The sequence below is a fragment of the Pholis gunnellus genome (assembly GCF_910591455.1).
Source record: "Pholis gunnellus genome assembly, chromosome: 12".
Taxonomy (NCBI): domain Eukaryota; kingdom Metazoa; phylum Chordata; class Actinopteri; order Perciformes; family Pholidae; genus Pholis; species Pholis gunnellus.
Genome location: NC_136539.1, coordinates 15,948,295 through 15,963,389, shown reverse-complemented (window position 1 = coordinate 15,963,389; position 15,095 = coordinate 15,948,295). Strand labels below are relative to the sequence as shown.

Below are 15,095 nucleotides of genomic sequence, written 5' to 3'. Positions count from 1 at the left end.
CACAGAAGCCAGCCTGATCTCACAGCTATACATGAAATAACCACGGCCTCTTGACTGCACCGGGGAAAAAATGACATTGCGGCACCACAGAAACAATGCCAATTGAAAGTCAATTAGGATTTTTGACAAGGTGGACACACATATTCCCAAGTTCAACAGCAATACATTTGAATCAAAGTCTGCGTACAGAAGAGGTTGAGGTGGATGGAGGGGTCAAACATGGGACTTTCACCTAGGAGACTGGTGTCCATGTCCCAAGTGAACCCAAAAGTCAAAGTTGAATTATTTACAAATGATGTAGATTACGTAAGTAAAACATACTTATTTTCAGCCAAACCATAATCTTTTCTTTCCTCAACCTAACCATGTACGTTTGTTGCCTTAACCTAACAAAGAAGTAACACAAGAAAGCAGGATGAGAGTTTTTCCTGTCTTTATTATAGATGTTTTTTTTCAGTTTGAGAGCATTAATCATTGATTTCACTTTCAGATTTTGTAATGCTTTCCCTCAACACCCCGTCCTCACATCCAAATAGCTCTTCCTTATACTTGGATTTGCTTCAGCTGAAACTTCATGCTTGCATGCAGATATATCATTGCTTCCACAGATTTCCTGGGCTCTCGCTTTAGCTCTGCTCTTCACACTTAGGCTGCTTCTGTGTGGTAGTGAATCATCTGCTCTCAGATATATTTTCTGCTCTTGGATTTTCTGTGCAACAACCCTGTCAAAATTTCCCAAGCAATAGAATGCTAGATAGTGTTGACCAATGACATTATCCTTGTCTTGTTGCGGGTGCGTTAGCTTTATTAGAGCAACGATATTTTGAGTGCAATTATACAGTTTGTGCAGAAATTCAAGAGGATGAAAAAATAAAATCATTATGAAATGTGAAGTGAAATTAATGAGTCATGCTCTCACATTGAAAGACAGCACTCTTGAATAAAGAGAGGAAGAAAGCTCACTAAGAGAGACGATACTGGAATTGTAATTCCTGTTTACATTTGGACCAGTGTGTTGCAGTTGAATCGTAATTCAAGTTAATTTGACCAAGTTTCTGGTGTACAATATATTATTTGAATAGTAAATATATATCTCTGTGTTTATTTATTACATTTAGTATTACCATGAAAGGAAAAGCAATGTTTAAGTCAAGCCTGATGTACAGCTATATATTTAAACACTGGTATCGGTACTCAGTACCTGCAAAGCCCATAAAAGCTGGATCAGTACATCCTAGTGATATTGGGGTGTTTAAATATAATTAACTTGACAATAGTATTTTATTTGCTTCATACAAATACCAATTCTCTAATACAAATACTATTCACATTTTCTAATTTCATTTGAATTATTATTATTAACAACTGTTTCCGTGGGAGTGTGTGTGTGTTTATATTCAGTTTAGCTTCTGAATCAACTGAACTCTCTCTCATCCACTCATCCAGCTCTCTGAAAGCAAAAGCGTATTTCTTAATATTTCAAACTATGTCGATGAGCTTTTTCTAAATATATCCATGAATAGAAATACAGCATTGTTCCCACTTAATTAAAACAGTTCTAATTGTTTTAGAGGCTCATTATGCTGTCCATAGTCTTGCACAGTACAGTCTGGGTTGTAAGATGTCAAATGTAGACATACAGGTTTTTTATTTTATTTGTTGAATTATGTATCTGACAGTGTAAACAACGTATCACAGAGTAATGACAGTATTTACCTTTCCCCCATCAGCATTATACTCCTTTTCATTAACATCCAGCAGCCGCGCCAGACCAAAGTCGGTGATCTTGATGTGGTTGGGAGATTTGACCAGGACATTCCGGGCTGCCAGATCCCTGTGGACCAGCCTACGCTCCTCCAGATACAACATCCCCTGCAACACACACACACACACACACAGACACACACACACACAGACACACAGCAATTATTTCATATCAAGTTCATTTACATAGAATACACCTATCTGCAGTGCATGAGTGTGCACTGGTATGCAGAAACCATACACATGCAAGCCTGGCTCCTTTTCAACATCACCATCTGTCTTCATCATCATCGTCACTTCCATCATCAAGACCCCATTAGAATTTCTATAATTATTTGTGTCATCACCATTATCACCACATTGTTATTTTTATGGTTTTAATTTCCATTAATCAACAACTGGAATGTGGAAAAGTCCTCGGTATTGCCGAATGCTTGACAATGCAATAAAAGCAGCATCAACCCAGAGGCAGGTTTTCAATAAGAAAAAACTATAGGAGTGAGAAGCATGTTAAACATTTCATTCAATACATTTACTGAACAATTAGGGACCACATCTTTAAACTTTCTTCCTGTTTATATCTAATTGGTACTGATTATCTACCTCAAACAAAAGGCAAAGACAATATTCTGACATTTTTAGATGTTCCGACGACGTTTCCATTTGATAAAACTACACAAGTCATTTCTAGGGGATCTTCAGGGGAGAGTATATATCCCCCTCAAGTCCACTTGGAGCATCAAACATGGACATTGAACGTCACACAGACTTGGGACGGATATATTTGCCGATAAGAGGGGTCGTAACTAACCTTTTCTTGGAAAATGTTAAAATAAAATCTACTGAAAGTGTATTATATTTGCAGCGTCAATCTGTCTGTCAACCTTGTGTCAGCAGATAGAAAAGTTCAGTCTGACAAAAAATGTCAATAATGTCCTCAAGCTACAAAAGAACAGCTCTGTATAATTGTGTAACAGCTTTTCAGTTGCTGCATCTTGTCCACATCTAGAGTTTACACTGCCTATTGTGCAGCAACGCAAGTGTGGGCCTGAGGAGAAAGAAAGATGGGACCTGAAGGGAAAGAGAGATGAGGGAAAAAAACCCTCCAACTTTCAAATTGGACGAGCAATAACAGAAGCCACTTTGTTTGAAGTGGCAAGAGCACAGAAAAACATGGCCTTATTTGAAACTATAACAAATTGGATTTAGCTGGAGTGGCTGGAATGAAAGGAGGAGTGGATGGAGGAGGAGAGAGGAGGAAGGGTGGGTAGAGGTGGGGTTGAGTGGCGACAGTCTAAGAGGTGAGATTACATTGGTAAGGCTATAATCACACTGCCTCATTTGGCTCCCTCCCCGGAGAGAACATGTGGTTTCAGCACGCACCTGCACATTTACACACAAACCCACACGTATACATGCAGACATGCGACTCGAATGGAGATAACACCTGCATATGTAAATGTGTGTGTATGTGTGTGCACGCGTGTGTGTGCACGCATGTGTTGGTTAGGGTGGAAAGAACTTGACAGAGGAATTGAACATGTTTACATGTTGAGCTGGTAGAAAAGAAAAAAGGGAAAGAAAGTTCAGTCATGACACGACCTAAATTAAATAATAAAATATTTTCTTACACACACACACACATACACACACACTGTAAAATGAATACAAGCAAAGTCCTTTTGTGTGTTGTTGACTTTTTTTCTCACTGGATGTTTATGCCCTACATTAAATCCAGTGATCCCTTACTGTATATTCACACACAAAAGGCACAGCTATATTTTATTTTTTATTTGATCAAATTAGAATCTATTGACATGATTCACTTCATTATAGAATTACTTCCATAATTCCACAATTTCATTGCACAGCCCTTGATGCTTCAAACTAAAAGATCCACCAATGGTTTGTGGCATCAGGAAACATGGGGAAGTGCACAGCCCTCTCTCACTGATAGCATACTGTATGATCGTCATTAACTGCAGTTTATGTTTGCTTGTAGGAATATTATCACTGGCCTCAAGCTCAATAAGCTCGTGTGCCAAATGTTAGCTAAGCTGCGAACCATTGTTGCCAACTTGGAAATATGTTAAACTGATACTAAATGTATGAACGTCTGGCAGCTTCATTTAAATGACTAATAAAAAATATATGTTCCAACAACAAGTGGGTGTTTGATTGCCAAACCATTTGGTGATAAATGTACAGCATGACTTGTGCAAATATTTGTAGCAAATTCATGCTAGATTGGTTTATGACCTCTACTGCTAAAGACTTTTTGGGCAGCCGATTCCTAATCTACTCACCTATTTTTAATGTCATGAGTTATGAGTTCTAAGTCGTTATCCTTAAAAAAAACTGCCCCACTACTTTGTGAAAGTGAAAGTTAATTTTGTGGACAGACAAAACACCTTTTGGTTTAGGCGACAAAAAACACTGGTGGTGAAAAATATTGTGGTTTTGGTTAGAATAAATCCGCTTGTTAGTTAACTTACGTAACTTGGCGCTAGTGATGTACGTACGTTACGTAACAAAAGTATGGTAAGTACTGAGTCGCCTTTCAGTTTCACACGGGACATGAAGCAGCAGTTGAAGGGTGAGAGTCCTACAGCCCACGGCCACCACCCCATGGGGATTCTGTTGCTCTTTGCGTCACCAGACTTTCCCCTTTGCTCTTGTTATAATTAAAACGGCCACTAGAGATTGACATTGTCTTGTATTCGACTCGGTGATCGACCATGTCAATTCATGATAACAGCCTTCTGTAACCTACTAGTAGCTGTAGCAGGCCCCTGATAACTCACATTTGTGAAGCTGATACCCGCTGATAACCATTCAATCGGCTGATAATATTCAAAGCGGGTGATCTCCTGAGAAAATAGCTGACACCAATATTGTTGGCAGTGACAATGTTGTCGGTTGTGCTGCAGTGTGACCTTATATTTACAGTTTAGGGAGGATACATTTTGGGAAAAGAAACACTAATGTAGACAGAGAGGATGATGATCAGCATCAAAACACACTGAGTGATGATGTGTTTTTCCTTCTATCCAGTGTTTTGCAAGCATTTGTTGCTCAGTGTAATACACAGAAAGGGTAGAAACAAAAAGGATAGAGGTTTGTTTCTGAGTTCAACAGTTTCCAAATCCTCAGAGTCTATGTGTGCGTGTATGTCATGGTATACATTTGCCAGGTTTCTGCCAGATTCCTATTTGTACAATTTGTAATCTCCTCAATTTTCGAGACAATTAAGCAGAGGAGGGTAGAATGGATGGCTTGGCAACCCGTGCATTTTAATTTGCCAGCACAATGAGATTGAGAGGGGGAGGTGATGGAAGTGTGCAGAGTGGGAAGTGGCTGCAGACGTGCGTGAGGAACAAACTTTTTTTTTTCATTTTTCTACTCGGTTGCTCTCATTTACTGCCCTCCCATGTGGACATGATGAGAACAACTCACTGCCAGACATTTGTAATTGTAGCAAACCTCGACGCGACAGCCAGGGAGATGGCAGTTGTGGAAGTTGTATTTCAGGTAAGCCTGCCACCAGAGAGAATCCACGGGCTTCAGACAGACTCTGTTATGATCGCACCTCCAGACACAGGCTGCTTTTCAATCAGCAGGGATCAGGACCATGCCCTAAACCCTGCACACCAAGATTTTACATAGGAAAGCCAGCCAAGGAAAGAACCAGTTTTTCTACATTTCACAGTCACATGAACATAATCATTTTTTCTTTTTGTGTTACTTTTGCATCTAGCTAGAAAAACAAAAAAAAGCCTTCCACGTAACCTTTAACAACTCTGCATAACAATCTTTGCTATCCATGTTTCAGGCTGCTGTCACTGCAGCGGGTGTAGACATTACAGAGTTCTTTTAATAAATGTTAAGAATGCAAGAAATAGTGGTGAAGGAAATCCGATTTGAACAAAAAGAATGGAAGATGAAAAGGGCCCAAGCAGTGCCACAGGTCCGTGTGCTGGATGCTTTACCACTCTCTCACCAGTCAGGGAAATTATGACTGTCCCAGAAAATATTCTGACCTCCCGTCATGGTTATTTATGCTTATTTCAAAGAGTCATGTGAACAAAATCCGACTGCGATTGTCCTCAGATGTCTATTGTGAAGACAGATTTGGTGGCAAAGGGCTGGAGATTAAATCAATAGGAGAATAGCAAGAAGAGGTGGTGCCCATTTTTCACCGACTGGCACTTCCCACTGTTGTTTATTCTAGCAAGATAGATGCACACACACACAGTCGCACACAGAGGAAGCTGTCAACACACGCAGTCAGCGCACACACACATACAGGAATCTATAATCAAGCGATTCATTCTTATTCAATATTATTCATGAGGAAACACTTCTAATGAGATTGAACATCCTTTAGAGGCTCTATAAACCTCTTGTGTGTTCTCTTTCTTTAGTGAGGTGATCCGCCTCCTGTGATGGTGTTGGAATGACGTCCTTTACTGTGGATTTGTCCCCATAGTGACGCAAGAGGAATTTATTCCTTGCTCTCACAGCACGCCACCATACCACAACCAATTAATACTTTTTATCGCTTTAACTTCTTTTTTTTTTTACCATTATCAAATCAAATATGTAAACAATTGCCATTTGTTTGGGTGTGGTGAAGTGTGTGGCAATGGCATCAAGTAATTGGTTTGAGAGATATCTATTTAATATGGCTACAGCACTATATGATGTCATTCATGTTTATTTGTATTGTTTGTAATACATGGTTAAGATGAAAACATTATGGGGCATCTTAACTGTTTTGCAGGTGTACCTATTATAAAGCAATTCAGCAAAAAAGTAATTGGGTGCTAAGGTGTCTTTTGGCCCTTGGGCGATATGGTTTAAGGCCCCTCAGAAGGCTGGTCTCAAAGCAATATGCAAAACTACAATAAATTACCAAAAGCTACACCAAATCACAGTGAAATGTACTTTTATTTTTACTTAAAGGATGTCAGTTGCTGTGAGACACAGTGCATCTCTCTTTTAAGTGCTCGACACCAGACTCTGTACAACATTGTAATATACTATGAATGAGAGTAATTTTATTCTGAACACTGAAAGAGAGCATGACTCATTTGTGCTGATTATGTCTGAATAGTAAAGCCTCTTTGACTCATTTTAACTGGGATGCCAGTATTTCTAGAGGGCACAGGATGTTTAGTGACTGTCTATTTTGTGATATTCACATTGTGAATAATGTTGCAGGTTTATTGGAGGTTTGTGACACCAGTGCTTGACGTTGCGCATGTTTAATGTATGGTTTGGATATAAAAAGATCACAGTGGGCATGGGAGAAGGTGATTCACTGTTTAAGGGATGAGGTGAAACGAATCGGACCAATGTGGAGGAGGAACTGAGGGGGGAAGGGGGTTGACGATAACACAATACTGCCGAAAGCAGTAGGCTTTCATTTCATTTTGAGCTCCCATGTCAGAAAGAATTTAGCAAACGACATTAGGGGGCGCTTGAATTTGATCAATTTGTCTGTCCTCAAACTGTGTTAGCAGTGTATGAGGGGAGCCCCTGTCTATATCCATTTATTCTCTCTGATGAATGCCTAATGCAGAATCCACTGCCGTACCCGCAGTGGAGAGGAGGGTTTGTCTCTCTCATATGAACAAACACTCTCATGAGTGTAATAGAGGAGGCACAGTATGCAATCATCACTTTTAATTCATAATAAGATGGCAATACAATTATTGTGCTGATTAAAAAAAAAAAAAAGGATAAACAGATATGGATCCAGTGTCAAAAAGTGTCTGCAACATTCCGAGTGATTTTCAGCCACTCTTAAAAAAATTCAGGGATGCTTTTGGTATAGCATTGTTTGTTATGATGGAAGCACAATGCCCGTCCTGATCTTTACTCGTGTCCGAAGTCAAATTATTTGTGGCCTCGGACACCAAAATCAGAATACTGTGTGAAATGAAATATTTGCTACAAGTTATCTTAATCTGCTGAAAAGGAAGAACTGTTGTTCTGCGCTCTTTGCACACATAGCAAATATGATGGGCTGTTCGAAATGTCCTCACTCTGATGGTCTAAAATTAAAATTGGTCATCACAAAGATAGATATACAATTGTGTGCACACACACACACACACACACACAGAAGCACATTAGCGCGCCCAGACAATCCTCAATTGTGCGTAAAGCATTTATGGATGCCTCGGAGCCAGCAAGCTGGTCTGAATCGTCTTGTAGAATGAAGTCTCTCTTCCCTCTCTGTTGCTGCTCTCTTCGGTTCAGCATTAATAAAAGGGGTTAGAGAAACAATGTATATGCCAGTTGAAGTCAAGTTATGGTATCTACTCACTCAATGACCTACTATATTAATTTTCTGACCTGTGCTCTTATGGAAGCCGGGATATATGCTGAAATAATACATTTGATTAATTAGTAAATGCAGAGAAAAAAGGATCCATTAAATCTTAAAGCTATAGGAAATGCTTGGTGTTAAGTCCTAAGGGATACAACAAACACATGCATGCAATTTTGTGAAAATAACAATTAGTACAAAACCAACCAATCCCTACATTATCAATTATTAATGAGAGATTGCTATTTTGTCCAATTCCCACCATATTTAGGAAAAATGTGTAAATGCCAAATGCCACATTTTACTGGGAGTAATTATTGCGGGAGCAAACATTATACATTAACATTATACGACAGCCAATACTCAGGTAATTATCTCGGATAAAATGTAGTTCAAATTAGTTTCATATCCCTCGTAATGAGGTCTCTTGAAATGTCATTTCATTATGTGAGCTAAGTACGAAAAAAACAAAAACAAGTATAATTCATCCAAACCAGCTAAAGCAATTCAGTAAAAAGGCATTGGCATTTATACGAAGAAAAACATAGATCAAGGCTATATGACCTTAATCTCAACCTTTTTGAAATGTTCTCTCCAATTACTAAGATCTCTCAGGAACAACCTCTCCAACTAACACTGGCTAATACTGTGTCTTTAGTGTTATACAGTATGTCATCATATTTTTAAATCAGGCACACAAAAAGTATTGCCTGACGTGTATGATTTTGTTATGTGGAATTGAAAAGGCTTAAGACTTTATAAAAACATGATTTGAGCTCGATGGGCTGAATACATTCTTTACAAAGTCTCATGAGATTTTTACAGGTTATAAACAAATCAATCAGAAGTGGGAGTACTATCCTGTACTTGTAAACTAAGCCTATTTGAAAACTGTAGTTTTTCTTTCCAGCACCCAGGTTAAAATCAATGACAATCAATTGTTCACTGTGAAGTTAGCGTTCAATGTGCATTATCACACCCTGAAAACATCATGAGAAGAAATAACCTTGTTCATTGTCATTGTACCTCAGCTTGCCAATGTCTTCCCTACGTCCCACACCACTATTAACATAGGGCCTTAAACACACAGGGTGCATCAGTGATCGCTCACATGACCGATGGATCCGACCCCTTCCCAGCCAGATGCATAGTAACGTCTGTGACTGCATCATTTGTTTTGTTCTTTATTTCCCTTCCCCTGACTTGTGGTTGAAAGATCAGTTTGGGAAAAACATAGTGTGTGTGTGTGCAAATCTATTGCTCTTTGTTGGATCTTTTGAGATATCTTTGAAGTCGGGTTAGGCTTCACTAGCAGATCCTGCTCAAGGACAATTCAACAGGGCTGATGTTTGGCAGCATAGAGGCTTGAAACAGGATCCTCTGCTTAAAACAAAAGATTAACTATGGCTGATAACTCTGCCATGCCCCTTCACTGGAATGATAAGTAAATTCACAGCAAAACTTAGCTTAAATTCAATATTGCAGATGCTGTTACCGTCGTTTAGAGGTCACAGAAGACGGGGGGAATGGATGCTGCTACGATCCTGCAATAATCATGGACAACAGAGAAATGATTTGTGAGAAAATATCAAATGACACGAGGTGCTTGAGGAGGCTATTTTATTTCACAACATTGATATTCTAGATTGGAGATAAGGAAATGATTCTGAGGGAGAAGGGGAGTTGTGTTTTTGCTGAAGAGCTGTCAAGCAGCCATCACTCTAAATGGGATTCAACCTCTTTCCTGTAACTGTCACTGTGGCAGCTGTGCAGGGAATGACCCCTCTTGGCCACGGCAGTTGATTTTTAAGTTAACAATTCTGCAGTCATAGAATTCATATTGTCTGCTTCCAGAGGAATATTCAAGTCCGTTCAGCTCATGAAATGTGATTAGATGGTTCAGATGTGTAAGAAATCCTCAAAAGTATTTTATCCAGACCGTTGCTAATAAAATACACATTATCTTATTATTGTCTATTAGCCAGTTCTGGCACATCTTTTAGACGCTGATGCATTTTGAGCTTTGAAGAGAGGACATTTCTTCTCTTGTTGTACACATTAAGAATTCACATTTCTGTTTTGAATAAGTAGAAATAATGAAACACAGTTTTTCACCTTGCCTCTCAGGGCCTCCGTACATAAGGGATTGTTTTAATGAAAAGAGATAAAGAAAAACAAAACCTGGCAATAAACGAGAGGAAAACATCAATAGCCCTTTTACTTGAAAATAGGCTAAGAGTTATGGTCTTAAAGCCCTTCATCCAGCTAGCGCTTATGAATGAATGTATGAAGAGTATCCTTTGACCTCACCACCCACAGAAGGAGAGACGGAGTGAAATGCTCAGGCAGAGAGAGAAATACAGAACAATGGCACAGCAATACCAATAAAAGCAGAGTCATTTACAGCTGCTTTAGGTGAGAATATGATGTAAAATGTTGCTTTTATGTTTGCTTAAATCACACTTTTTGGCTTCACAAAGGAATATCCAACATCTAAAGAATTCATAGCAATGGTTCTATAATGCATATGGATGCCAGTTATGGTCCTAGAAGGAGTAGAAATTGAAATACATTCATGTCAGCTGAAACTGAAATGTGCGCAGTATGAACACATTAAACACTAGAAGTTAGCAAGCACTTGTTTGCATCCAAATACGTTTGGCTTCAAGGGAATTAGAATGCTGTTTAGATTACTTCCCTTTACTAAAAGGGGGATAAGAGGAACCAATGCTAGCAAACGGTCTGTGTGCTTCAGGGATATACAGATGTAATATTGTTTCAGCTGACAATTAGAAACAGTTTATTACTGTTCTCATGTTTGGGTGAAAACATTGTAATGAGCAAAAATCTGATGAAACAAAATGAATTCTCTTGAATTCTCCAAAATGACAATGACAACCAAAGACTATTTTCTTTTTTTGTTTCACACTATGGAAGTGTGTAGTTGTCTGTGTGTACAGTATGTATGGTGTATGAGGTAGGGTCATAGACATTGGCAGAGGGATGTCAGCATATCATTAACATCTATGGTCTGATGGGGACGTCGGGGCTTTAGGTGAGGTTGGGAAAAGGCTAGGACGTGCTGAATAGCACATTTAAGACCAAACAATGAAAGGACACGGAGCAACAAAAGAGCAGGTATACATATGGTGAGGGCAAAGAATTACAAACACTCAGCAGAAACATCCATCTCTCTTATTGTAGATCGAATCATCTCATACTTTTTTTTTTTTCCTGTCGCTGTCTCTGCAAGGGCATCAGTTCATTCAATTCTAAGTGAAGTCCCCGCATCGAAAAACCGCAAGGGCCATTTTGTCTTTCATATCACAAAAAGATGCAGGATGTGGAGCAGCTGATTCAAAGGCCATACACGGCAACAAACAATAACTAAATTCCTCTCAGTCTCAATGTTGGGGGGCTTGTTTTCATGGCAATGCAAACGCAATGCCACGCATATCACATCGGTATAACATGTACACTTTTACCTTGTGCTTTAAATACAACTTTCACACTCTCCAGGTTGACCAAATACTATCGTATGGTCAATGTGATGAATTAAGAGGTATAGGTTACAAAGCATCTGCTTAAAAGGTATCATTGGCCTGCATTTTCCAGTGATGTGATTTCAATTTTAGATAACGCTTGATTTCTGCTCTCTATTATAATGATAAAACACTACGCAGCCTGGACTTAGTTGAGTAATACGGTTTGGAGGGTTATCTCAATAAATTGTATAACTCTCTTTTGGGGTATCGCCTTTTCTTGCTCCTACATGTGTTTCTATGCTGCAATATGTCCACTGGATGGCTATTTGTACCCCAGTCATGCCATCTGTCTGTGCGCTTGTCTCTCTCTGTCTCATAGATATAAGTTATGGGGCCACATTGCACAGATTTGCACACTTGGTCATCAATGACCCACATAGAACCTGGCTACGAGATGGCAGTGACTGCCAATTCCTGAGGGAAACACACAAACACAAACATGGGCCGAACGCAAGTTAACAATACAAACACATCAAATTACTGTTGCTAAGTGATGGATGGCTGATAGTACTGTAATGTAGAGACAAAACACAGAGAGTGAGAGAGAAACCTGAAGCATAAAGGAACACATAAAGGTGTTACTCAGTGTGTATGTGTGACCGATTCAGCCTGGTTTCCTATCACTTTACCACTACTGCCACCCTGCCAGCATGCCTGTGCGCCAGGCCCCCGCAGGCACCTTTAGGTTCAGGTGGCAGATTCACAACACACGCCAACAACATGACCTTGTCCTGGAAGGGCCCATTCAAGCCCAGTGATGAGGGGAAACTGGGGCCAATGGGGTGAGTAGGAGTGGAGGCAGAATGAGACACCAGATGGATATGTTAATGTACTTGGCAGTGGTGTAATTTGCTGCTATCCCTCCCTGTCTTGCTCTTTCTCTTGTTCAGTCTGACTCCGTCTCTCTTGCTCTTATTGCCAATGAGTACACATGGCAGAAAAACATCATACTTAAAGTGCCATGGTGGAATATATGACTGGTCTATCAGCAGCCAAAGAGCTACAGCCACATGGACCGATTACTGGCGCAGATGCACTTCGTTCGTGTCCTTTTCAATTACAGTAGCCTGTCATTTGCACAAAAACTTAATCGCATTTAAGCGAAGCAATTTATAATTCACTTTTATTTTTCTTCCTGATGTGCACCTTATAATACAGGCATCAAATAAAACATTTGAAACTGATTTCTTTGTTGTTTTTGAATGGTGTTAAAATCTCTCTTCTGAAATGAGTTTGTTAATTAATTTGTTGACACGCTATTATACAATGTTTGCACACTAATGGCCATGTGTAACTATTTGTGCGCATGGAGTAGGAAAAATAATTAAAACAAGTAAGCAAAGTCTATCTTATTTGCATGTAATAAGCCATGCATTTATTTGATTGATGTAGCACAATTCGGTCATATGCTTGTGTGTGCGTGTATTTGTGCATTTGCAATGAGACCAGAGGTACTTGCAGATACAAACATAACGGTTTCATTTAATCACACACCCCCCCCCCCCCCAACTATAACTGAAGTAATACTGTCTTAACCTAACCTCTAGCCCTATCCTTTGGACAGGAATAAAGTACAAAGCATATGCCCAAATTAACACAAACAAACATTCCCTGCTGCTGAAGTCACATAAATGACAGGAAAAGGGATAAAAAGTAATAGATACACACACACACACACACACACACACACACACACACACACACACACACACACACACAGGTGGAAAAAAAAGAATAATTTCTATGAAAAAAATATAGCACCAAAGTACCAAATTATTTGTCACTTTTTTTACAGAAAATCATAGCTACTTTACAAGAATTAGCTTGACAGACTTCATGCCTTTTCAATTCAATAGCACAAAAACACATTCCTCTATATTGAAGCAGAGCAGTAGAATAACCTGCCCACAAATCTGAAACTGAGTAGTTCTCAGAGCATATTTCATGTGACTTTAAAGAACTGGTTGGAAAGTAGTACACAGCATATTCAATTTAATTTAACATTTTTAACTTTTAACACCCTGCCACCTGCTATTTATATGTGGATTGTACTGTCTGCCCTTGTTGTAAGAGAAGTAAGCTCTAAGAGTGTTTTTCTCCACTGTGATTTCTATGGTATGAAATGACTGCAGGGCAGTTTCATATTTTTAAAATATCAAATAAATTAAATCAATCAATCACACTCTCTCTCTCACACACACACACACACACACACACACGCACACACACACACACACACACACACACACACACACACACACGGTAGACATGGTATTGTGTGGCAGTGTCTACCAATGCCAAAGGAGAGAAGCTGTTTTGTATGCAATCAGCTGTGGTTTTGGCCAAAAGAAAATGTGTTTTGAGATTTCTTGCTCTTCTTTCCTTTCTTTTCTCTCCTGCCTTGTGGACTGGGGCCATCTTCATAATCTTTATTTAATGGTTTATACAAACGTAATCTGAAAAGCAGCAACACCAGCTGGATGTCTCATACATTATCAAGCTTTGTTGAGCGGTATATTGCAATCTGTAGGTGAAAACACGAGCGAGCCATGCTGACCTAACACTGTTTTTGCAGACTCTGCGTGGTATCTCTGTCGCTGCCATGGCTGCTACGTTTTGTTCAAGCAAAATGAAGAGAAACACAAAGCATTTTAGATTCAAGACCACAGATGGAAGAAATTAAGTGAGGCTGCCTTTTGGCACCTGCCCTACAGTAGATTAATCACAGCAACAGCACATTTGAAATCACCTGTTAGCTTGTCACTGAGGCAGTGGAAGCACTGCTTAATAACATGGTGTCAATTCTAGACCATAATTGTGGATTAGGCCACGTAGGCTTGTGTTTGAGTCGTTTGAAATCGGGGTTTTTTTTTTGCAACAGAGACAGCCCAAACACATTTAGTATTGAAAAGAACATTTATTTAAATTTGAACGTCTCTTTTGTCAGGTTATGCTCTTTGGGGTTTTAGTCAGACGGCAAAGCTAAGTAGTTTTTATTCTTTGAGGTTTCTCGCTGCTTTTGTCACTGCGTTCTATTTACTTTGATGTAAAGTAGCGAGTCATGTTTGATTGATAGCGCTATACGTGAGTTGCTTGCTGGTTTGTCGCTTGTTTTAAAACACACTTTGTCAGTGGGGTCGCAGGTAGAACAATCTGTGTTTGTGCATGTGATGGTTATCCAGCAAACACCAGTGCTTGGCGGGAGCTGGACATCACCACTGCTACTTAAAATCCACACTCACAAGGTAGACATAGGGTGAAAAAGAGAAAGGGGAAGAAGGAGGAGGGAAACAGAAAGTTTTCATGATAAAAAACTGGATTTAAATTTAAGGTCGGGTTTTGTTAACCATCTGGTTGAAAGCTTTTCTCAGCAGTTGTGCCATCACAACACACTTCGGTAAATTCCTGCCAACCAAGAGGCCTATATAATGAATGCCACGTTTTCTCCT

The 15,095-nt window shown here is 39.4% G+C and overlaps 1 protein-coding gene across 1 annotated transcript in view; it reads right to left on the bottom strand.

The window, feature by feature from the left end:
• Positions 1-15,095, bottom strand: part of erbb4b (erb-b2 receptor tyrosine kinase 4b) — a 279,720-nt gene that overhangs the window by 19,645 nt on the left and 244,980 nt on the right. Inside the window, exon 21 of the mRNA XM_079169947.1 lies at positions 1,717-1,872. Coding sequence (XP_079026073.1) covers positions 1,717-1,872 — 156 coding nt within the window. The remainder of the gene's footprint in view (positions 1-1,716; positions 1,873-15,095) is intronic.